The sequence below is a fragment of the Anas acuta genome, chromosome 3 (genome assembly GCF_963932015.1).
Source record: "Anas acuta chromosome 3, bAnaAcu1.1, whole genome shotgun sequence".
NCBI classification, from domain to species: Eukaryota; Metazoa; Chordata; class Aves; order Anseriformes; family Anatidae; genus Anas; species Anas acuta.
The window spans coordinates 33297895-33320145 of NC_088981.1; the positions used below are offsets into that span (position 1 = coordinate 33297895).

Below are 22251 nucleotides of genomic sequence, written 5' to 3' on the forward strand. Positions count from 1 at the left end.
CCTTCCTTCAGCCCCGAGGTGGGTGGGGGGCTCCGCTCAGGGACATGCTGCCTGCTCTGGGGGTCGGGGAGCGTGGCCGGCCCCTGGGGTGCTTCCCTTGCCCCAAAATTTTGCGATAACTTCGCCAGGTTCCAGTCTGTGCCGGGAAGGGGAGGGAGCGCAAACCCTGGGCAAACAGGGCAGGGCTGTGAGGACGCTCCCGGCAGGCTCCAAGGCTCAGCCTCTCCTCCGCAGGCGCAGGATGGGGCTTAAAATAGCCGGGCTGGCGGCCGCCCAGATCCGCAGCGAGGGCTGGCAGCGCACAAATGTGAGCAGCGGGCACGGGGCTGCTCCCACCCCCCCCCATGTCCTGCCGCAACCCCCAGCTGGGGACGGGGACGTCGGTGTCACCCGGCGAGGGGCTTCGTGCTCCCGGAGGGGACCTGGGGGGGATTTGGGGCCGCAGATTTCTCTCGGCTCGGTGCCTTGGCTCGGGCACCTGTTTTCCTCCAGCACCCGTGGAGGAAATTCCTTAATGGGAAGAGAGGAGCGGGGCGGCTCTCCCGGGGCTGGGGGGGATGCCCTGGGAGGGGGCCAGCTCTGGTTGTGCCGTGGGGAGGCACTTTTAGCCCCAGCAGCCGCTGTGTCCGGAGCCGCCAGCTCATTCCCGAGCTGCTCGGGGGCCCACAGAGGGGTGGAGGGGCTGGGGCTGCACTGCTTGGGGTGCGGGACACGTGGAGCCACCGACCTGCCCAAAGTGTCCCACGCTGGCCCAAATCCAGCACAGCGGCGTGGGACGGGACGTGTAAAAGGCAGAGGGGCTGGGGGCACCTGGTGACCCCAGGCAGAGCCCCCGGCACGCTCCCTGTGCCGCGGGGTGCCGCGGGAGGGCTCCTTCCCCTCAGCCTCTCCCCCTCCTCGCCCTGGCAGCGGGCCCACTGGCGGTCTGGGTGGCAGGCGCCGCTTCCCCCCGCTAATCCCCGCGTGCACGCAGCCTCCACCTGCTGAGCCAGCGGGAGCCAGCGCCCGCTGAGGAGCTCGTGGTGTGGTGAGGGCTCCGCAGCCCCCATCCTCCCGCTCTTGGAGGATCCCCGGCACCAGGCACGGCGGCAGCGGGGAGCTGAGCCCCGGAGGTAACGGGCAGGGTGGCGAGAGGGAAAGGAGCCGGGCTGGGGGCTGGGGAGGGGACATGGCTCTGAGACCCGTGTACAAGGTCACCCCGCAGCCAGGGGGGCTGCCACCCAGCGCCCCGTCCCTCTGCCCCCGGGGCTGAGCGGGGAGCTGGGGACAAGGACGATCCGGCTCCCGGCCACGCTGCGGGTGGCAGGGAAAGGGCTGGGGGGAGCGGGTTCTGCAGGGCCATGCCTATAGGGCAGGGCCCCCCGTTTCACAAGGCCTTTGTCCCCAGGAGGGCATCCCCGGGCGGGGGCCGAGGGCTGTCCTGCGGCCGGGTGTCCTTGGTGCGGCCGGCAGAGCGCTAGGACCTGCGGAGAGGCAGGCAGGCAGCGCTGGCAGCTCTCCCCCCGAGCAGCGCAGGATCCGGACCCGGCAGCCGGCAGCAGCATGGGGAGAAAAAAAAAAAATAACAAAACAACAACAAAAAAAAATAACCCGACAACATGTAAGCGTGCGTGGCCGTGCCCCGGGCTGGCACCGTGCGCCACGGACAGCCACCGAAACGGGGGCACGGGGCTGAGCGGCGGTGCTGGGGACAGCAGGTCAGAGCTGGGGCACGGGGACACCGGTGGCGGCGGCTTTGCTCTGCCTGCTGGCCCATAACGGGGCAGGGGTTGGGGTGCCGAGGGGGGGAAGGTGGTCCCATGGGTTTTTTTTGGCCCCAGGGTGCTCATCCCCGCACTTCTGGCCGTACTGGGGTGGTGCCTTGTGCTTCTGTAGGGTCCTTGGGGTGCCTGCAGCGCAGGGGACGCAGCGGGGAGCCCTCGCTTGGTGCCTCCCCGTTGGGGTTTCTTCCCCAGTGCTGCCCAAACCTCTCCAGCCCTTTGTCCCCATAACCAGACTCTCCCCTGTGACCCTTCCAAGCTGTGGGCTGACCGCTGGGCGCCCGCCCTCGGCCCTCGCTCGGCTCCCTCCCCAGCTCCTTCCTCCCCAGGCGCCGTCCCCGTGCTGCCCTGGGCCTGATTTGGCCAGGACGGGGTGGCCCCAGGTGCCCCTTGGCTTGTTTGCAGGGTCCTGACCCCACGCACGGGGCGCGGGGGCCGGGGCAGGGTCCGCAGCCTGGCCCTTGCCCCCAGGCTGCCTCTCGGCCTGGCTGCCCCGGCCAAAACCCCACAAAACAGGGACGCGGGGCGGGGTGGGCAGCCCTGGCTGCAGCCCCCCCAGCTGCTCCGGGGGGCTCCTCGGGGAGCTCCGCTTGTTTTTTTGGGGCTCCCATCACCTCCACAACCCCACCCGTAACGCACCCATCCCGGCTGGGAGTAGCACCCCAAAATCTCGAGGGGACGGCGCAGATTTGGGTTCTCGCCAACCCCCCAAAAAGCTGTTGCTTTGCTCCCCAAAACGCACAGCCCCGAGGCGCCGGGGACGGGCGCGCCGCCGGCTGCGGCCAGCAGAGGGGAGCACCGCGCTGCGCTCCCCGTGCCATGAGTTTGTCGGGGCTTGGGCACGGCCCCACGATCAGCACCGCTCGCCCCAACCCACCCCAAACCCAGGGAGAAGCAGGCGGTGCCCCTGAGACAGCCCCCTCTCCACGTCTGCGCCCCAAAGCCCGGTGGCACCCCAAATTTTTTCCTTTGCCCTATTTTTTTAGCGCACCCCCTGCCCATGGGGTGGCTGGCACTCACTCGGGGTGCTCCCCATGGGGGGCTCAGGCTTTTTTTTCCTCCTCTCCTGGGCAGTCGGTGTGCCCGGCGGCCAGCTTTAGGTTTGGCCGGCCCTCGTGGTGATGCCTCATCGTTGCTTGGCCTCGGGGCCACGTCGCGGCTTGGGAAGGCGAGCAAACAGGGCTGGCAGGGAGGGGAAATAATGAGCGGCTCGGAGTGCTGGGAGCTGTGGGAAAGGGCCCTCCCGGCCGTCTCCCCGGGAGATGTTTGGGAGCATTCAGCCACAGCCCCGCTGCCGAATCGCCCGCGGGGGGAAAGCGTGACGGGGCAGGCTCCGCTCTCCAAACAGGATTCGGTCGGCCGTGCCAGGCGTTTACACAGAGCTGGATTCCTCCGCGCCAGCCGGCAGCTGGCGGGCCGGGCACGCGTTTGGGCAGGCGCAGATTTGGGCAGGCAGCACTGGGAAAGCTCCCGGGGCTGCGTGAGGTGCCCTCTGCCCGTGGCCCCATGGCAGGGTCCCCGTGGTGCCATCCCCGGGGTCCCCACGGTGCCATCCCTCAAGGAGCGGGGTGCCCTTGGGGATTTGTGTGGCTCCCTGCTGGCTCCTGCAGGGCCGGGAGCCCACGCCACGTGTCATGAGCTCCCCCAGGTCTCAGCCTGGCCCCTTGCAGGCAGAAGCAGCCCCTGGGTGTGTGGGGGGAGAGGACAGCGCCGCACGGGACGTCTGGTGGCTGCCGCTGTCACTCAGTAACCGGCTGCCCTGCGGCCCCGCGCCAGGAGCTGTCATTAGGCAGTAAAAGCTTGTCGGAGGAGCAAAGGGGCAGCTGGGGGGGAGCAGGGGTGCAGGAAGGGAGGCAGCAGGGGTGGGAGACCCTCAGCAGCGGGTTTGGAAGAAGGGTTTGGGCCCCTCATCCCGCACCCAAGGGTGCCAATGGGAGCGCCGGCGCCAGGTCCCAAAGATGCTGCTGTCCCCACGAGCACCCGGCCCTGCTGCCCCTTGGGACGATGGAGGGAACGGGAGGCCTGCGAGCACCCGGGCCCCTTGCAGAGCCCGTGGACAATGGGTTTTGTTCCTGCTTGCTGAGCTGGAAAGGCACCCACGGCCCCATTTCAACCGCGAGCAGCCTGGCTTTATCCCGGCAGGTCTGGCCGCGGGAGGAGGCGCAGGGACTGCGGCGTGCCGGCTGACGGGCACGGACAGAGCTCCAGAGAGCATCACAGCACGCAGGTGAGCATCCCCTCCCGCCCCAAATCACAGGGCAGGCGTCCTTGGGGTCACCGCTGGGAGCCCCGTGAGTGATGGTGGGAGAGCCCTGTCCCCAAACGGGGCTGGCAGCAGCTCCTGGGGACCTCAGGAAGAGGCTGAGGACCTCTGCTGATTTTCAAAGCATCCGGGACTGCCGCAGCCTCATACAACCGGCTCTCCAGGAGCCTGTAGGGTTTTTTTTTTCCCCCTGCCATTGACCAAGAGGTCCAGCATCTTCTGCGTTTCCTGATGGGGTGTGGCAGCAGGATGAGGGCCGGTTTCCCCCAGCCCCTCTGGGGGCCGAGCAGAGCAAAGCAGCTCCGCACGTGCCCGGGGAGAGGGAGACCTCCACGCAGCGACACGCATGCCTGTGTTTTATGGCCCTGCCTTGCCGCACACGGGTGCTGCAGCTGGCCGGGGCTGCCCTTGCTGCTTGGCTTGGATTTGGGATGGCAACATGGCTTTGGGACGGGTTGGTGCACAGCCCCGTGTCCTCACGCTGCCTCCGTTCCCCCCCCCCTCGTCTGCAGCAGAGGCAAATGAGGGGAAAAGGAAAATCTCGGTGCCGGAGGAGGAGGGCTCGTGGGTTAATTAAGGTATGGATGCAAAGTGCTTGCAAATCTCCCAGGGAAGCGTTTGCCGTGGGTGCCAAGTGGCAAGGATGCTTGAAACGCTGAGCGCATACAAATAGCACCTCGCTCCTCGGGCTCTGAAAATCAAACATTGCCCAAGAGGTGCAGAAAATATTTCCCCAGGTTATGCCCGGAATAAATCTCACATTTTGCTCTTGCTTTCCAAAAAATCAGCCGCTTGTTTGCCTTCCCCTTCTGGATTTAGTCGCTTTGGTGGATGCGGGGAATTGCTACAAGGAGAAAAAAGAAAAAAAAGAAAAAAAGCAAAAAAGCAGCTTTTGTGAAATGTTTGGCAGTGAGCGTATCTGAAAGGGGAGCCCTTCTGTTTGCTCTGCCTGTTACAAACCGGGGAGCGAGGCTGGAGGCCAGCCTGCAAACTGGGCTCCAGGCGACGGCTTTGGCTTGCCTGTGGCACACACCTGAGGTTTCGGGAGGAAAAACTCAGCCAGCCTCTGCGGCAAGGCCCCGGTGAGGGGACTCCCAGCGTTATATAAGGGAGAGGCTTTGCTGGCTGCCTTCCTCCGGGAAAGTACAAGCCTGCCTTCTCCCTTTGCTCTGGCGAGCGAAGCAAGCTGCCAGCAGCACTTTGGCAGCACGCTGCTGCTTCCCGAGCAGGAGGGTGGGAGGACAGCAAGCCCCCGGGCTCGCTCCGGGCTGGCTTTTCCCAGCACGAGGGGGAGAAATCCTGCTCCGTGCGGCGTTTCCAGTTCGGGGCCGAAGAGGTTTCCGGAGCTGTTTGCTTCTTCTGGGTGGACTTGTTGTTGTGCTCGCAGGAATGAGCTTGATAACACACGAGCCACTTGGGAGCAGAGGGCTCGGCAAAGGCCGTGCTTGGCCTGCACGAAGCAAAGAGCTCGGCCCTCCAGCTGGGGCGCAGATTTCTTTGCGGGGCGATGCGCGAGCCGTGAGCAGCTGAAGTTTCACAGCCCTGAGCCGCTCTCACGTCCAAGCACCGTGCCTTGCTCGCCCCAGGCCGCCTGCTTGCCCGCGGGAGGACACCTCAAGACCCGGTCCTGCAAATTGGTGCCGGCTGGGTGAGGCTCTGTGCGCCGAGCAGCAGCCAGGCTGGGGCTGCCTCCCTCGCCGCGCCCCCCCCTTGGGCACCCTGCCTGCGGTCACTGATGGCTGCGCTCGGTGCTAATGGGTTTTCAAGCTCCACCGAGAGAGATGGCTGGGAGCAGCCGTGCCAATTCCAGTCCTTGGGAGTGTCGTCAGGAGCAGAGCTGTGAATTAGGCAACATTTAATCCGGTAGGTTGGCGACGCTGAGCGCTGTGTACCCTGCTGCTGAAAGCCCCGGGGTGAGGCAGCAGCTACACCCACCTGCTCCTCAAGTGGAGGCTTACTGGAAAATCGGGTGGGAAGGAGATGTGCTGGTGGCTTTCCTCCCGGCAGGGCCGGGTCTCTTAATGGTGCTGAGAACCTTGCTACTGGCTCCTGGAAGCCCAGAGGTGGCTCGAGCGGGCACCCAGGGGGCCCTGGGAGATCGGTTCCCGTAGCGTTTAGCTAAAATTGGAGCTTATAAATAACACGAACATCTTAACGAGGCTCAAATGCTGGCTTGTGCTGCTGAGCTGCGGATGTGACCTCTCCAGGGGAAACGCAGGGCCCGGGCCAACGCAGCACCAAGGTCCCCACGTCTCCCACGGGGGCTCGTAAGGCTCCGCCGGCGGCAGCGTGGCCGATCTCACAGCTAGAGGGGTGACTGTAGGCGTCCCAAAGCAGGCGACGCTGCAGCCTGCCACTTGGCTTTCTGTTTTTCCCCTCCCTGTGTATTTTGAGGTGAGCTCGGTGGGTGTTTTTCCCTCAGTGGGGGAGGGAAGGGAAGGGAGAGGAGCTCACCTGGAGCAAGACCTTCCAGACCGGAGACATTTGGGGAAAGCAGGCTGGGGAAAGGCAGCCCCTGGGCTCGGATCCGGCACCGCCTGCGAGACACAGCGGGAGCCTAATTGGAGACGGGAGCTTTGAAATTTAATTTGAGCCGATACGAATCTCACACTTAGTGCAGCAGCCTCCTGCCTGGTTGTCCAACAACGCTTTCTGCCGCTCGCTCCGTGCTCCCAGGGCTGCCCGCGGGCAGATCCCAGCAGCACAGGGCTGTGATAAATGGGTTCCTCCGGCACCGGCAGGGCTCCTGCAGCACTGGTGGCACCGAGCAGGGTGGCGGAGAGGCCACCTCATCGGGGTGACACACTGCTGTGCTTCAGAAAGTTCAAGTAGCTGTCTCTCATGTGTCACCGCTGCCTTTTTTTTATGGCTTTTTGATCGTTTTGCTTGCACGTAGAAGTTCATAGTTGGGATGTGAAATAAAAGCGTGACCTTTGTGCCTGTTTCTGCTCGGGAGGCGTGTGGTGGAGCATCTTGTGAGCGTCACTGAGGATGGGGATCTGCACTTGGGGTCGTTTAGCTTCCAATTTTTATTCCTAACCCAGCTGATGGCTGGATGCAGGGTTTCCTGAGGAAGTTTATCAACGCAGAAAACACTCGAGCAGTCAAATAAGAGGAAAGTTTATAAGCTGCGGTCACCTCCCGGGGTTGGAAGTTATAGGTGAAGAGATCCAGCAAGGAGGGTGGCGTGTTTGAACCAGTGGCCAAACAAAAAAAGATCCCCAGCCGCCCAGATACGAGCTGGGGTTTGCGCCCACACCCCTTCGCCGTGGGACAAAGTACCCTCAGCGCCACCGTACCTTGGCACTTAAGCAAAAAAACAAGTAGCCTTTGAATGCCAGCTATCTATACCGATCGATTAATGTGAGCTGTGCAAAGAAAAAAAAAAAAAACAGAAATCACCTCCTGGAGCCGGTGCGAGCGGGGAAAGGGGCCCGCAGCCCCCCGCTGCTCGCCCTTTGGCCACCGGGCGCAAGGCGCACGGGCGCGCCCCGCATCCCGGGGAGCCAGGGGGGGAACCCCGCATCTCCGCGCCCCCCCGGGGCCGGGTGTGGGGCTGCGGGGCACGGCTCCCCCGCGTGTCCCCCCCGCCGTGGGGCGGAGCGGGAGGCGGGCCGGGGCGGTGCGGAGCGGCTCGGCGGGGAGCGGAGCGATTTGGAGCTGCGGAGCGGCGCCGGAGCCCGGCCCGGAGCGGGGTGCGCCGCAGGTGGGTGCGGCGTGGGGGGGCGCGGGGGTCCCCGTGGCCGTGGGCGCCGCGGTGGCCCTGGGGAAGACGGGACCCCCCCGGAGTATGGGGACCGCGTGGCGCATGGTGGCGGCGCCCAGCCCGGCCCTCTGGGGGCTGGAGGCGGTAAAAGGAAGAAGCGGCAAAAATGACTTGGGGGGGGGTGGGGAGGGGGGAAAAATTGGGGGGACGGCTTGCGAGCGGCTGGGGGGGCCGGGGATGGCGGGGGGGCGGCGGCAGAGGGCTGCCCGTCGGGGGGATGCGCTCCCCCGAGCGCTCCGGGGCCACGCGTGGGGCGCGGAGCTGCCCCCCCCGTGGGGATGCTGTGCCCCCCCCCCTCGGGTGCTGCTTTTCTCGGGGTGTTTTCCACCCTCCCAGGCTCCCACGGCAGCTCCGAGCCCCTTCCCCTAACTTATGGTAGGAGTGCCAGCCGGTGCGTGGTTTTGGGGCCGTACACCCGGTTCCCGGACACGAGTGGGTGGGGTGCGGGGTTTCACCAGGGCGATGCGTGTGCCCCCCCCCCCCAGCCATGTGGCCATCCATCCACACATGGCACGGAGCTGCAGGAGGGCGCGTGGGCTGCACCCCATGTGCCACCCAGCCCCACGTGCCACAGGGTCCCCTGGGCTGGTGGCCCTCCACCAGGAGCCCCCGGCCGTGGTGGCGGCGGGTCCCGCTCGGGGGAACGCTCCTGGCCGGCTGTGGGATACAGCAGGAGGTTTCAACACGTGTTTGCCCGCTCCTCCCGAGCAGTTCGGCCGCCTTAGCAGGAACGCGGGGAGCTCGGCGTGGAGCCCGTGCCGTCCTCCCCACCCCTGTGGCTCAACCCGAGTCTCTTTTTAGCCCCTGCTAAGCGCTGAGGCCAGCCGGGCTGACACAGCATCTGCCTGGGAGACGGGCTGTCGGCTCGTGGGAAGGCGGTGGTGGCCAAGCCCTGAGGCTGTGGGATCGCAGAGAAGCGAGGCTGTGTCCTTCGGCCCAGCGGGTTCCCCAGGGCTGCGGGCAGCAGGAGGAGTTCGTGCAGCTGGCGGCCGCAGCTGGATGCGCTTCCTCGCGGCTCCGGAGCAGGAAGCAGCTCGGCTGCCCCACGGTTGCCTGTTGCGAGCAGACACAATTGAGGAGACTTCTGTGGATGCCGACGTGGGAAATCCCACTCTCCTCTTGCACCCCAGCCCGGCCTGGCGGCATCGTTTCCGCTCCCCAGCCCCTTGCAAGCTGCTCCCTCGGGCCTGCCTTCGCCACAGAGCTCGGCTGCTGAGCTCTCCTGCTCCCCGCAAGGAGAGGTAGGCTCGCTCTCGGCTCCCTGAGGCTGCGTTTGAGGAGCAGAGGAGCTTTCGTGTGGCTCCGAGGGCTGTGGCGCAGGCCCCAGAAGGTGATTTGCAGCGTGGCTGCCCTCTGGGTTAGCGCGGATGAGAGGCAGGGGCTGTGCCAGGTGCCTGGAGCGAGGAGGAGGAGCGCAGAGGATGAAGATACCCACCTCAGCCTGGCCCAGCAGTCGTGGCCCCGGCACGCAGGGCAGTAGGGCACCTCCCCAAGCTGCATAGCTCATTTCACCATCACGGCATCCCTGCGCCCATTATCACGGGGTGAGATGGCCTTAATGAGTCCCGGCCGCTTTGAAGCTGAGCCCTGGGCTTCGTCCTTGACCCGCGATGACCGCGCTCCCTCCTTGTTGTGGCCAGGGAGGCCGCCAAGGTGCGGAGGCACCCGTCGGGCTGGCACGGCACCCTCCTCGCCTTGCCCTGCTCCTCGCAGCTCCCCGGGCAGAGGCAGGGCTGGATCCAGCCTGCAGCCATCCGGGAAGGTGCCGAGGCTGGAAGGCAGCGAGTCCTTGGGAGTTGTTAAGGAAACTGCGAAACCTGCCCTTATCAGCCACTGTTTGCTTGCCTTTGTTACCGGCTCAGCACTGACCCCAAAGTGCAAACTCCATGCATCGTCCCCCCAGCACCGAGCACTCCCCTCTCAACCCAGCGCTAACCCATGCAGGGCAGCGAGGAACCTCAAGCTCGTGGTGTTTTGGCCCTGCTGTGGCTGGGAGCAGGCTTTTCCCTGGTTTCCCCCCTCCCTGGGGAAGCAGAGGCTCAAAGAGGTCCAGCAGTGGCACAAACGGGTGACCTGGTGCCATGCGTGCGGTGCTCGGGGCTGTTTGTCAGCTTTTAGCCGAGCTGTGGGTGCGCACAGCCGGGCTGTGCCTCCAGGAGAGCGCATTTCTCCGAGGCAGACGGGGAGCAGGGACTTGGAGTCTGCCTGCCGGGTGGCGGGGAGGCAGCCAGCAGGAAACGGGGCCGATCGCCTCGGCCTTGCCTTCTTCCCAGCAGTGCCGGGGGGGATTGATTTTCGTCCGTTTCCTCTAGGACTTGTCAGATGGGAAAGCACCTCGCTGCGAAATTGCCAGCGCCTCCGCCGACAGCTGGCAATGTGCTGAGCGAGCAGCTCGTGGAGCCGCAGAGGGAGGCACGTGGGGGACACGGCGGGGGCGTGCAGGGCTTTGGGGCGTGCAGCCCGCTTTAAAGTGTGCTTGTGGGACACCCCGGGGGCTCGGGGCCGCGATTAAGAGGCAATCCGCCCTCTCCTACAGCTTCTCCTTCCCGTCTTCACCTCTGCTCCTCGTGGCTTTTTGGGGTGACCGCGCGCCGAGCCACATCAGGAGGCGATCTGCCGGCACGCTGCCGGACAGGGCTGCTCCCTGGGGCAGCAGGAACGGGGTGCCAGGGCGTTGTGGGGCAGCAAGACACAGATCTAATCGCAAAACCCCAAAACAGAGGCCTCGCACAGCAGCTCCTAGCGTTACTCCCCACACCGCTGGAGCGGGTAAGAGCTGTCCAGGAGGAGCAGCACGAGGTGCCTGGCTGCTTGAGCAAGGCCAAGAGATGTACCCAGCACCCGTGTCCCTGAGCCTCTCCGGGGCTGCCAGCTGATTTTCGCATTAACGGTGTCCTGCCCCTTCTCCCCGCAGGGTTTTCTTGACTCAGGAGCGGAAACCTGGCTTCCTCCCATTGTGCCTCTTCCTGCTGTGGCCCCCGGGACGACCCCTTTCCCCCAGCATCCCTCCACAGCCCCTGGGACCTCCACGAGGGTGGACCTGGAGATGGTTTCCTTTAGGTTACGCGCTTTATTTTGGAGGTTTCCGCAGATGCGGTTGAGTAGAGCCCTGCGCAAATCTTTCATCCTGCCCTTGGGAGAAAGGGCCTTGATTTTTCCCATTTTCCAACCCACTTCTGGAAAACGGTGCCTTCCTCTTCCTGAGCCAGCTCAGGGCGGCGACGTGAGGCGGGGTGGCCTTCTCTGGAGGTCATCGCTGCCACCTCACGCCTCGAGCGCATCAGCCAGCTCTTGCCTTGTTGTCCCTTCCTTCTGGGGTGACAGCCCGGCTGCCAAAATCCCCGCGGGGCCCCTCTGCCCCATGGTGGCGTGTCGGGGTGGAGGGGAGGCTTGTGCCTGCGGTGGTGTCACCTTATCTCAGCTTATCTCTGTCCCTCCGATGCTGGCTCTATCTGGGGAGCTCCCTCTCCCTGCGCAGCGGTGACGTCCCCCCCAAACTGCTGCCCTCTCTGGGCACCCTATCTCCTCTCCCGTCCCCAAACCACTGGCCTCAGAGCCAAGGACAGCTCAGATACTTGTAGGACCAGGACCCGGGGGCTGGGACCACCCTGCCCTTCTGGTAAGCTTCTTGCCATGACCTTAAAATGCTCTCCCTGAGAGCAAGGAGGGGAACGGCCACTGCCTTGGGGGCGCAGCGTTTGCTGGGATGCTGAGCAGCAGCGCCCATCTCTGCTGTGTGAAGGGCTCTGAGGGTGCCAGGGGCAGCCCATGCCCAGCGTGTTGGGGAGCGGTGTCCAGGGGGAGGGATTTGTGGGCAGCAGTGACCACGCGTGGTGTCAGCGCCGCGTCGCCAGGAGCTGCTGCTTGAGGCAGAGCGAGCGACCTGACGCCGGGCACGTAAAAGGGGCTTAATTGCCAGGTGCAGGGCAGCGCGTGGCTGGCTTGTCAAATTAAGGACGTAAGTGGAGGGCGTGAGAAGAGCCTTCCCGGATGAATTTACACACCCGGGCGGCTCTACCTGCCGGGGGCCCCCAGGGGAGCCTCTCGGGACTCGGTGAACCCTGCAGATAAGGGGCCTTGCAGCTGGCTGCTGTGCGCGGTTCAAAACACGCCGCAGGGCTGGACGAGATAAGGGCTGGGGCGGCTGCCGGCGGCGGGGACATCCCCCGTGTCTCCTGCTCAGAGCTGTGGGAATCCCGTGTAAGTGCCGCAAACCCGAAGGAGCAGGGCTCAGAGCCCACCTTTCCTTTCCTCGGCATGGGTAGCACGGTGAAGCCGGGTGCAGGCCAGAAGTGGAGGTGTGGAGGAGGCAAAAACCCGCGTGGGGTGAGGGTGCCTGAGCGGGGAGCCTCCCGGGAGCATTTTCTGCCTGCCAGCGCCTCGCGATGTGACGGGCAGCGAGGTGATGGGGAGGCCGAAATGCTTCGCCAGGCTCCTTCCTCCAGGGGCGGGGGCAGAGCGGCGGTGGGGGCTGCGGTGAGGTGGTTTGCATGTGGAGGCAGGGCTCAGGAAGCACAACAACAAGCGCAGTAGGAAGTGCCACCAGCTCGCTGGTGGAAGCGGCGCGTAAAGCACACCGGGAGCAGAAAGCCAGCCACAGGCTGCTGGAGGGGATCGGAGAAGAGGATGCAGAAGAAAAGCCAAACAGAGCTTGTCCTCTGCTCTCCGGGAGAGCCCGAGCTGTGTCCTTCTGCCAGGGGGCTCAGCGAGCGTCCGAGGAGCCCGGAGGAAGGCTCATAAAGCCAACGTTGGTAACGTTCAGCGACAGGAAAGGGAGGGTGAAGCAGCCAAGCCTCGTGTGCGACGCGTGCTCGCTCATCCACTGCTGCCCCAGCCCTCCAGAGACCGGGAAGGGGGAAGATGTGACGCTGATTTCTAAGAAAGGCTGGGGGGAACTTCGGGGAAAAGCTGGCTGGGGAAGCTGCTGCATGTCGCGTCCCGCCCGCCTGCACCGCGACCCGAGAGGCCAACCCAGCCCCTGGGGAGCTGGCAAGTGCCGAGGGTCCTGCGTGGGCACCCCAGGTCCCCAAGCTGGGCGAGTGCTTCGGAGGGAGCCTGGGCTCGCGGTGGCCGCACGGCTTGCCAAAACGCACCCAACGCGGTCTTTCAGCCCAGTTTTTTGGGAAGCTGGCGGGGCAAGAGGGAAGGTCCTTGCGTGGCCGGGTAATTGGTTCCAAAACAGGAAGCAGGGCGTAGGAGGCCGTGGTCAGTCCCTGCGGTGGCAGGAGATGGCTGCGTCCAGCTCCGTGCTTTTCCAGCGCCGTCAGGTCAGGAGTGACCTGGAAAAGGGAGCGAGCGAGCAAGGAGCTGAGGGTTCGCCTGATGCTATCGAATTACGGTGCCTAGAGCACAGAAGAGCATTGCGACACCAGGCAGCTGAAATTCGGTTTAGATAAAAATCAAGTGATGCAAAGGGGGAAATAATAGTCCCAAATCTGCAGAGGAGATTACACGCTGAGCTGGCCGCTCACAGCGAGGCCTGGGGCTATTTCAGATAGCTCGGTGTGCAGCCAGAGTCACTGAGTGCATCAAGTCGTTAAGAAAGAGCCTTTGTCACTCTTTGCAAGCCACCAGGAGCACCAAAGCAGGAAGGGCTGGTGCCATTGTTCAGATCCATGGCTCATCCACTCGTAATGCGGCCCCCTCATGGCCCCCTCATCTCCGAAAGGCTTCGGGAGAACGAGGGGAAAGATTTGGAGGAAAGCAAAGAGGAGGATCAAAGGCGCAGAGCTGTTGCTGTATGACTAAGTGAGCTAGAATTTTTCTGTTTGGAAAACATGATCGAGGGTGGCTAGGATCCACGCCTGGAAAGTCATGGCTGGCACGAGAAGGGGTCTAAAGTGTGTCCAGGCTTTGGATCTGAGGGCGAGGGAGCCTCGGCGATGCCGTGCGGCGGAGGAGTTCCTTGCTGCGGGACACTGCCCTTGCTCAAAGGGCTGTTGAGCTGCAGGGGAAGTGGAAAGTTTCACAAAGCGAAACCCTCAGCGGGTTACAAAACATGTACCAAGGCTGTCTGACCGAGGGGCAGCAGTGCTCGGCGGCTGAGAACGCACGCACGGAGCTGCTCTCCCTGCTCGTGCCGTGCCCCTTGTTGCCTTTGGCCATCCTAGAGACCCCGTTTCAGGCTGGCCGGGCTCTGTGTCGCGCCGGGGCACCTGCCCTGCGTTTTCGAGGCCTCACGTTCGTCCCGGCGCCGCGGCAAGGTGCGCCGCCACGCACACTCATGCCTCTTGCAAAATGTACCAGGTGTGCGCGCAGCTGAAGGCGGGGGCGCGTGGGACAGACACGACTGCAGACGGAGGCACGGCCACGGCAAGGAAGGGGCACCCCGAGCGTGCGGGTGGCCTGGCCAGGGACGAGATCTCGACGCCTTTCCCATCCTCCAGCCGAGCCGAGGTTTCATGTGACTTGTTTTCATCGGACCTCCGTGCCCGTAGGTAAACTTTGGCGGCCCCAAGTCAGCCTTCCTGCTGGCGCAGGGGGGACAGGACGGAAGAGGGAAGGGGGCGATGGCTGGAGAGGCAGCTGGCCCTGCCCCGTCTTGGCTGCGGGGGCAGGAAGTGCTGACCTTATCCCTGCAAAGCGATCCGGCGCTGGCCGGCGGCAGGAGGATGCCAAGGTGCTCGCCGGAGAGCCTGCCAGCCGCCCCTTGGCTGGGGTGGCAGAAAGGGCTTCTCTTTAACGGGCTGGTGTTTGGGGACGAGGCTCGGGGCATCCCCATTCCTCGCCCTGAAATGGCTCCGTGGAGCCGGACGCGCTCTTTGTTCGCTGTTGGCGAAGGCGGCAGGAGCCGAAGGGAAGGGGGTGAGTGGGAAGGGAGGGGTGAGGAAGCCTCCGAAGCGGGTGACAAAGTGCCGCCTGCAGGCGTGGCTCCTGCAGTGCCAGTTTTTCTGCAGAGCTTGGGCGTTTCGCTCACATCCCTGCCCTGGGCTGCCAGGCTCGGCCCGACACAATCGGTGTCGCCTAAGCGCGTGCCTGAGCCTTTGTGCCAAGCAAATGGGCAATTAAAATTGTGCTTCCTCTCATTCACGTGTGGTCAAAGGGGATAACTCCTCGCTTGCTGAGCCCGTCCGACTCCTCATCCTGCTCCTTTTGCTCACGCAGCACTTCAGGGGAGATGGGGAGGCCAGGAACAAGAGTCCCTACTCTTGCCCCATGCTCTCCGTCGCACCGGTGGCCGCGGTGAGGTCCCCAGGAGGTGGCAGAGGTTGGAGGTGGGCTCCATCCCTGGCCCGTTGATGTGGGATTGCTCGCAATCTGCCGTCGGATCGCTCTCGCGTGGTTGCCACCTGTTGCTTGTGTTGCTTTGTTTGACCTCTCGTGTTTACTGGAGGGCCGTTTGGAAGAGTTGGCAGCTGGACGCGTTTCCTGCCGTAATGAGCTCTGACCCGCGCGCCCCTTGGCAGCCACCGGCTCTTTGTGGAAAAAAAAATAAATAAATAAATGAGAAGGCGCTTAGCAAAGTGAGACAGAAAACAAACAGAGCAGGCAGGAGGCTGCGGCTGGGCATCACCCGCTGAGGTCAGGCTCCTGACGCAGGGATGCTGGCGCTCCGCGGACGGAAGCGGGAGGTGTCCGGGAAGGGGCAGCGTCACAGAAGCGTCCCCAAAACCCCGATCCCGCCCCCCCCCCCGCATCCTCCCTGCCGCCGGCAGCCCCGTGCCACCTCGTGCACGGTGCCCTTTGCCTGCTGCCTTCTCCTGGGCAGCGGGACCCGGGCTGCCTGCCAGCCCCGGTACCCGACACCTCCGCCGCGGGTGCCACCAGAGCCACATGGCCACGTCCCCGTGACATGAGCCGGGGCTGAGCACTCGCCCCCATTAGCAGGAGGAGCACGTGCTGCCTTCAAATAGGCTGGACCCGGGGGTAGGATCAGCAGCTGGGGCTCTGTCCTCCCCAGGTATGTGTGTGCCGCTGGTTCCTCGGCTTCTTGGGACACCAGCATGACCCAAGGGAAGCTGGTGGGGTTTGTCTGGGGAAGGGATGGCTTACTGGGGACCTGCTGGGCGAGCTGGGGCTCTGCTGCCTGTTTTTTGGGGACAACCAGCCGCCTTGGTGGTGTTTCTGCACATGGGGGGTAGCAGCCACGCTCTCACCCCCCTGCTAATCCAGCGCCAGCCGTGCCCGGAGGCTCCCCTCCCGGTTGCCTTTAAGGCAGGCTGCCCTCACTGAGGACTACAGATCCCGGCATGCTGCTTCCCTGCCAGCCCCCACGGCCGCCCTGGCTGGCAGGGTGCTGCAGGCAGGCAGGCAGGGAGGGATGCTGCAGCAGGACGGGAGGCAGGCGAGGCCGGGGGGCGGCGGGGGGCTGAGCTCCGGGAGCCCCGCTGCGGACCACGCGCCCCTGGAGAAGCGGCCGGGTGCCCCATGCGCCGCCCCGCCTGGAGAAGGACAAGGCAGGCCTGTGGGGGAACCCTCTCTGCCCCAGGGAGAGGGAAAAGGGATAGGGGGCAGTGGATGGGGTTCAGTTTTCCCCCGCAGGGGCTGTACCCGCAGCGGTGGGTGCCGGGGAGGGGAGGAGGGATGCCCTCGGCTCACCCAGGAATGAACTGTGAGAGCCTTGGGGAAGAGGGGATCGGAAAAAGGTTTGTGGGGCGCTGACCCGAGAGGCCACCGTGTCCGAAACGTGCCCCGTGTCCTTTGTCCCTCCGCACCCCCGGCGCTGGAAGGATGCGGGGAGGGCGGGGGGAGCGGCCGCAGCCCAGTGCGCATACGCTTCGGGGATTCCTGGGGATTGGGGGCAGAGCTGCAGGCTCACAAATCCCTTAAGAGCCCGCAGCCGAGCGGCAGGCGGCCGGGGTGGAGCAGCGTGGGCATCTCGGGAGGGCAGCCCTGCCGTGGGAGGACAGGCGGTGCCCCCCGAGCAGCGGCACGGAGGTGGCACAGCGCTTGGGCTGCGGGCAGTCCCGAGGAGCCGCTCGGCCAGCGGCACGGCGCCGGGGTGAAAACCTGCAGCGGGAGGCCCCCGCCTGGCCTCACGGCCCCATAAAATCCTCTGTTTGCTTCCCAGGACCCGCACTGAGCCTTGCTGCGGAAGATGACAGCAAGAGACGGGCCACAGGACAGGTAACGCCGAGCAGGCGCGGGGCGCGCGCAGGGGACCGGGACATTTTGGGGTGGGCAGCACGCAGGGGGGACCCTGGTCCTGCTATTTAGTGGGTTACGGAGCTGTAGGACGCCAAAGGGCCCGTACGGGCTGAGCCCCTGGGGAGTGCTGTGTCTCTGCTGGCCAGCAGTGGTTGTGGCAGAGGCTGGGAGCAGCAGGATCCCTCCCTGCCCGTGGAGACCGCTCCCTGAGGGGCTCCATCAGTTTTTCCACAGAAAAATGTTTTTTTTCCCCACACACCTTGTGCAGGTACAAGGCTGTCTGGCTGATCTTCTTCATCCTTGGGCTGGGAACGCTGCTGCCATGGAATTTCTTCATGACTGCCAGGGAGGTGAGGGCTTGCGGCACCGCGGGGGAGGCAGAAGCGGGGGTGAGGTGGCAGGAGGAGCCCTGGGCTGGCTGTGGGGCGGGAGGGGGGACGGGGTTGGCCTGGGGAGGCACCTCATCCCCTCCTTCCCTGGCAGTATTTCATCGGCCGCCTGGAGGAGGCGAAGAACATAAGCCAGCTCGGGAATCAGAGCACTGGGGCTGCCTTGTCCCACTCCTACCTGCACTCCATGTTTGACAACTTCATGACTCTCTGCGCCATGGTGCCCCTCCTCGTCTTCATGTGCCTCAACTCCTTCATCCACCAGCGGTGAGCACGGCCCCATCCTTGCCCCCGCCAGCCCCCTCCAGGGCCAAACTGCTGGGTTTTGGCTGGGACACCCCGGGGAGAGCTTTCAGGCCTCCAGGAGCTGGGCTTTCCTCACTCCAGGCCCTCTCTTGCAGGATTCCCCAGCAGATCCGCATCCTGGGCAGCCTGGTGGCCATCGGGCTGGTGTTCTTGATCACCGCCGTCATGGTGAAGGTCGCCATGGAGCCGCTGCCCTTCTTCATCTTCACCATGATCAGCATCGTCTTCATCAACTGTGAGCGAGGCCGCGGGGCTGGGACCGGGCTCTGTGGGAAGGATGGGGACCCGCAGGGGCTCCCCGCAGAGGCGCAGCGTACCCTCACCTTTGGTTTCTCACTCCTGCTTCTCGTTTTTCCCCTCGCAGCCTTCGGGGCCATCCTCCAGAGCAGCCTTTTCGGCCTGGCGGGGCTCCTGCCCGCCAACTACACGGCTCCCATCATGAGCGGGCAGGGCCTGGCGGGCATCTTCGCCGCCTTGGCCATGATCTTCAGCATCGCCAGTGAGTAACCCCTGCCCTGTGGCCCTGCGGGTCAGCGGGGCGCTGCTGGCTCCTCATCCTCATCCTTTTCTCCCCGTCCCTTCCCCAGTTGGCGCTCAGCAGCCAGAGAGCTACATTGGTTACTTCACCACGGCGTGCGTGGCCATCCTGCTGGCAATCTTGTCCTACATCCTCCTGCCCCGCACGGTAAGGCTTCGTCTGCTTGGTGGGGAACCTCAGCCCCATAGCACCCCTGCCTTGGTTCCTGCCAGCCTCCACCTTCTGGGGCACCTCCCACCTCAGATACCCTGGGGCTGCGTGGAAATGAGCCCCAGACACAAAAGGAAAAACTTTGCCCATCTGGCACGATCTGCTGTTACCTCCCGGCCCCAGGTGCCAGTTCCCCGGCAGGCTTCTTTCTTGGTGCCTGACCGAGCTCCCTGGCTGTGTCTCCGCAGGATTTCTTCAGGTACTACTCCATGAAGGACAAGACGGAGTACCACGTGTACAACGCGGAGCTGGAGACCAAGAGAGACCTGATTAAGAAAGGTGAGGGGCTGCGAGGAAAGACGAGGCAGGGCTAAATCAGGGCTGTGCTGTGTGGGGTCTGCCATGCCCTGTTTTTGTCTCTCCCCGCAGATGAGCTCAACGGGATGGAGCAGAATAACTCAAAGATCATCCCCGTCCACAGCCCTGATGAGAAGTCCTCGGTCATCTCCATTTTTAAGAAGGTCTGCGAGCTGCCAGCAGCCCCTGCCCTGCCCCTCGTGTCAGGAGACGGGCGCAGGGCATGGAGAGAGCAGGCTGGCAGCACCAACCTCTTTCTTTCATCTCCCCAGCTCTGGCTCATGGCTGTGTCTGTCTGCGCGGTCTTCACCGTCACCATCGGGGTCTTCCCTGCCATCACAGCTAAGGTGCACACCAGCCTCGGAGAGGAAAACGAGTGGGGTAAGCGTGGCCGGGCTGGGAGGGAAGCAGCAGCAAGTTAAATGCCAGGAAGGGCAGTGGGGCTTGTGGAGGGGGGCACCCCGGGCAGCGCTGATCTGCTCCTCCTCCTCCTCCTCCTGCAGGGCTCTACTTCATCCCTGTCTCCTGCTTCCTGATGTTCAACGTCTTCGACTGGGCAGGACGGAGCCTCACTGCCCTCTTCACGTGGGTAAGCTCTCCGTCACCCCGTGGCCACGGCCTGGGGGAGGAAGGAGGCGCAGAGCTGCCTCCTGCCCTGGCTGGAGGTCCGAAGTAGAAATTTATGGGTTAGAAGCAAAAGCCACAGCGTTGTCCTGCCCTCCTCCCACCCCCATCTCGCAGCGGGGCTTGGATGAAGCTGTCTCCTCCGTTTCCAGCCTCTTTGTAAACAACCCTGCGCTCCAGCTATGCAAACAGCCGGGCAGGATGGCGGCGGTGGAAGAGGGTGAAAGGCAGGGCAGCCCAAAATAAAACCTCTGGCCCCCGCGCGGGGTGCAGCTGCTTTAAAGAGCCCGGTCCTAGGAGCAGAGTGGAGCCCTGCAGGTCCCCCCCGAGCTCTCCTCTCCTCTCCTGGTGCCGGGGTTGAGCGGTGGGCAAAGAGGGGGCTGTCCTGCCTGTGTCCACCCCCCAAGTGCCGTTTCCCTTGCATGGTTCGGGCTGTTTGTTTGGAGAAGCTCCTTGCAGCCTGGAGCTGCTTCTTCTCGGAGCTGCCTGGGCTGTGGCGGTGGGATGAGCCAGCAGGAGCCGTTTCCAAAACAGAGCTGTGTGGAAAGTCTGACTGCCTGTGGTTTTGGGCCCCGCTTCCCTGGCTGGGGCCCTCCTCTCTGCTCTGCAAACAAAGCAGGCAGCTGCTCTTGCTGTTTGCCCGCGGGCACAGCAGTTGGCATAGCATCCACCACGTTCAGGAAGCGTCCCCAGAGTGCTGCCACCTCCAGGGTCTGCTCCGACCCCAGAGCATGAAGTCCTCTCCAGCTCGGTGTGGCTCCTCTGCAGCCCCTGCTGCTGCTGTGCCAGCCACCTCGGAGCTGCTCAGCGCCCCGTGTTTCTCCCCCAGCCCGGCAAGGACAGCTGCCTCCTGCCAGTGCTGGTGTTCCTCCGCGTCGTCTTCATCCCCCTGTTCATGCTGTGCAACGTGCAGCCCCGGCACTACCTGCCCGTCTTCTTCTCCCATGACGCCTGGTACATCATCTTCATGATCTTCTTCTCCATCTCCAACGGCTACCTGGCCAGCCTCTGCATGTGCTTCGGGCCCAAGTGAGTACGAGCTGGGGACGGGGGAAGAGCCGGTTACAGCAGTGGGTGCCCCGTGCGCTCTGCCTCTCCTACCAGCCCGGGGTTTGGAGGTAGATGCTCAGAGCGAGGCAGGATTTGTTCTTGCTGGCTTTTTGGCGTGGAGGAGCACAGCCTCTGCCTCCTCGGTGGCCTCCTCTCAGCAGAGCTGATGCCAGGGCATGGGGCATGCGTCCTGGGAAGGGGTCTGACACGTGTTTTCATGTTTTCTCCCCTAGGAAAGTGCTGGCCCACGAAGCGGAGACAGCCGGCGCAGTCATGGCCTTCTTCCTGGCGCTGGGCTTGGCCCTCGGAGCCGCCGTCTCCTTCCTGTTCCAAATCCTCATCTAGCAGAGGCACCCCGAGGGTGCAGGGACACCGCCACGGCTCCGCATCCTCCTCCTCCTCCTCCTCCTCCGAGGCCCTGGCCACCTGAGCGCTGCGGGGACAGAGCACCCCGCGCCTGCCCCTTGCCACGGCAGCCGTGACACCGGGGGACGGTTCCACTCCTCCAGGGCTGGCCTGGCTCCTGCCACGCTCGGCCGCGCGCTGCCTTCAGGCCTCCGTGCCTTCGCCCCCCCCGTGCTGCGTGTAAGACTCTGGGACCTCAGCCGAGGTCCTGCTGCCTCCCGCGCCCTGTAACTCCCCCAGCCTGACCCCGGCAGCCGCGCTGAGCCTCCTGCACCTCTGCCAGGCGGGCTGGAAGGCTGGCACCCAGCGTTACCGCCCCTCCTGCCCCCACGCCTCGCCTCCTGCCCCTCTCCCTGCCTCGCTGCCCTCCCCACACACCCTGCGCCCCCTTTACAGCCCCCCCCCATGTACCACGCACCAGGTCCCCCCTGCAGAGAGGGCAGGGGGCAGCTCCCCGCCCGCCCCTCCCGCCCCGCGTCTCTCTGTACCCGTTTTCTATAAAAAAGACCAAAATCTGTGTCCGTCTGCATCACTGCGGGGGCTTTCCTCTACAGCACCCAGCGCTGGGGGGGGCTGAGGGCACCCCGAGCGCCCCCTGCCGGCCCAGATCCCCCCCTTACAGGGCCACCACCCCTCAGCCTGCCCCACACCGTGCCCGAACCCCTCAGCCCCTCACAGCCCCACAGGGGGAGCCGAGCGCCCGCAGCAGCGGGGTCCCACCGCCCCCCACGGCCGCCCGCGGCCGTCTGAAGGGCTCTGCGAGAGCCGCGGCGCTCTTATCCCTCCGCTGTGCTCCTCCGCCGCCGTCCGCGGGAAGTAGTCCCTCGCCCCCTTGCCGGCTCGCCGCTGTTAAACGGGCAACTGGGGGGGCCCACCGATAGCACTGCCGCGTCGAGCCGGGTGGGAGCGCGGAGAGGAGGGCTCCAGAGTATCTGATGAGATATGAGGAGGAGATAAGGGTTGGGAGGCCGCGGCGAGGCTCCGCTGAGCGGCGGCTGGGAGCTGCGCGGTGCGTGGCCGCTTTAAGGCGGAGGGAGCCGGCGGCTGGGGCGGGCCGGAATCCAGCCTATAAAAGGGCGGCCGGGGGGCTGCGTTCGCTTTTCGCGGCGGGCGGTCGGGGCGGGCAGGTAAGGAGCGGGGAGGGGGGGGCGGGCTGGGCCTTACCTTTCCCGTCCCATTCCCTTCCCTGTCTCCTCCTAGCGCCCCTTTTAGCCTGCGGGAGCTCGTCTCTAACGCCTCCGACGCAAGCAGCCCCCTGTCGGCTGGGGTCTGTGGGAGACGCTTGGGGCTTGTGGCGGTGAGGGCAGGGGGGTGCTGAGCAGGCAGGCAGCAGGAGGAGCAGGAGGCACCGCCCTGGCCACAGGGCACTGGATGAGGTCCGCTGTGAGAGCCTGACCGGCCCCTCAAAGCTCGGCAGCGGTGAGGACCTCGATACCGACATAGTGCCCAGCCCCTGGGAGCGCACACTCACCCTGGTGGACACCGGCATCGGGATGATGAAAGCCGATCTCATCAACAATCTGGGCACCAGCGCCAAATCCAGCACCAAGGCCTTC

General features: G+C 64.8%; 1 protein-coding gene across 4 annotated transcripts; it reads left to right on the top strand.

Annotated features, from left to right (window-relative positions):
• Positions 1-604: 604 nt before the first annotated feature.
• Positions 605-21212, top strand: SLC29A1 (solute carrier family 29 member 1 (Augustine blood group)). 4 transcript variants are annotated; one of them, XM_068676546.1, is made up of 14 exons: positions 606-1112; positions 3903-3987; positions 16800-16855; positions 17145-17226; positions 17360-17532; positions 17667-17806; positions 17936-18070; positions 18159-18256; positions 18508-18598; positions 18689-18780; positions 18889-18997; positions 19120-19205; positions 20070-20269; positions 20524-21212. In XM_068676546.1, exons 3-14 carry the CDS (start codon positions 16827-16829, stop codon positions 20633-20635), a joined length of 1347 nt encoding a protein of 448 aa, XP_068532647.1. In that variant the 5' UTR covers positions 606-1112; positions 3903-3987; positions 16800-16826; the 3' UTR covers positions 20636-21212. The 4 variants fall into 4 exon arrangements, with proteins under 4 accessions (XP_068532648.1, XP_068532647.1, XP_068532646.1 ...); XM_068676547.1 differs by lacking the exon at positions 3903-3987 and having other exon boundaries at positions 605-1112; XM_068676545.1 differs by lacking the exons at positions 606-1112; positions 3903-3987 and adding an exon at positions 7601-7729.
• Positions 21213-22251: the final 1039 nt, after the last annotated feature.